Source organism: Pteropus vampyrus, unplaced genomic scaffold (genome assembly GCF_000151845.1).
Source record: "Pteropus vampyrus isolate Shadow unplaced genomic scaffold, Pvam_2.0 Scaffold567, whole genome shotgun sequence".
Classification (NCBI taxonomy): Eukaryota; Metazoa; Chordata; class Mammalia; order Chiroptera; family Pteropodidae; genus Pteropus; species Pteropus vampyrus.
In genome coordinates, this window is record NW_011889348.1 from 274,492 (window position 1) to 276,015 (window position 1,524).

Below are 1,524 nucleotides of genomic sequence, written 5' to 3' on the forward strand. Positions count from 1 at the left end.
TAGTCCTCGGGGCTCTCACGTGGCTGCAGTTTCGCTGTGAGCCGGCGACTTTGGGGTGGAGATTCTCTGGTGCTTTGGAGGGTGGCCTCTCCTGTGCTACCTGTGGTTCCCACGCCTGAGCCCCGTGGAGGGGCCAGACCACGCTCCTCCCACTGCAGGAAGACCCCTCGGCCGGCTGCTGGGTGGCTGAGCGACATGGGGTGTGGGATTTTTATGGGCTCCAGCCCCAGATAGAGATGACAGCCTCAAAGAAACGGCCTGGGAAAGAGCCCCCAAATATAGGGTGACGGTCCCTCCCGTGTCACCAGGGCACTCCTAGCCGAGTCTGTCTCAGCGTGGTTATCAGGAGGGACACTTTTATGGTTAAAAGTGCCCTGGTTTGGATGACTTATCATTTGCATCCCCCCAAGAAGCCCCGTCACCCTGGTCTGCTGTGCCAGGTGCTAAAAGCTGTTACAGGTGAGGGTGCCTCTCAGTGACCTTGGTCCTAGATTCAACACAGTGCTAAGATGCCTCAGAAACACCCGTGCCAGGCCCGTTGTGAGCTCGGACGCTCCAGGGGTGGCCTTGCCCAAATCTGCTCCTGCCTATCCACCTGGGTTTTGAGGGACACAAGACACACGTAAGGGACCAGCGGCTCGGCAGAGAGGCTGGGGCACGGTAAGGCCACCCTAACGCAAGGAGCTCGGCACCTGCTCTGGATGTCCTGGAGGCACTGGCCTTGGTCCGCCAGATGGAGGCCCCAGATGTGGGCCTGGTAGGCTGTCCCGGCTCAAATGCCTGGCCAGGCAGAGCCTGGGGCGCAGACGACAGGGATAAGGCATGTGCTCCCTGAAAACATGGCTCAATGATCTCCATTCAAGCTCAGGAGACTCTTTCAAACTCACTCCTTCCCCTAAAACAACCTCCTTGCGAGCACCGCACAGGTGGGCAATGAAGGTGAACTCCTACTCACCAAGGCCAGCCTGGGTTTCAAGTTCATCACAAATAGTCGATTTCACAATATTAAAACAATCGACTGAGTTATAATCAATTTCTCTACATCCTCACAATCATCAGACGCACGGGGGATGTTGGTCGAAAGGAGAGTCTGGGCCGCAACCCCGCCTCCCACGAGGAAGGGCCTGCAGCCGTGGGGTGTGATCCTCAACAGCTTCTGCATCTGCGAGCCTTGGCTATGAGATCTCAGTTTGCTATGAAGCTCTGAAAAATGCAACTTCAGATGGTGGGGGTGTCAACATGAAGGACCCCAGGGGGCCGGGCCAGGGGTGCGGAAGTCTGCACCTCCCACGATGACAAGCGCCGACCTCACAAACACACCAGAAACAGGGACAGACGGACGGGCGCTCACACACACATCCCAAAGGAATCTGCTTGGTCCTGAAACATTAAAACATGCTTGCGAACAACCCCCCCAAAGCCCCCACCCCCCCAAAGGTCCCCACCCTCCCCCTCCCCGCTCCTCACCTCCACTTGGCAGCCGCTCGCAGAGGGACCGGATCACCTTGGCACTCCCAAACCGCT

At 57.9% G+C, this 1,524-nt stretch overlaps 1 protein-coding gene across 1 annotated transcript in view; it reads right to left on the reverse strand.

The window, feature by feature from the left end:
• The window catches only part of MLPH (melanophilin), a 32,229-nt gene that overhangs the window by 19,364 nt on the left and 11,341 nt on the right, over window positions 1–1,524 (reverse strand). The window contains exon 4 of the mRNA XM_011384252.2: window positions 1,468–1,522. Within this exon, the coding sequence (XP_011382554.1) occupies window positions 1,468–1,522 (55 nt within the window). The remainder of the gene's footprint in view (window positions 1–1,467; window positions 1,523–1,524) is intronic.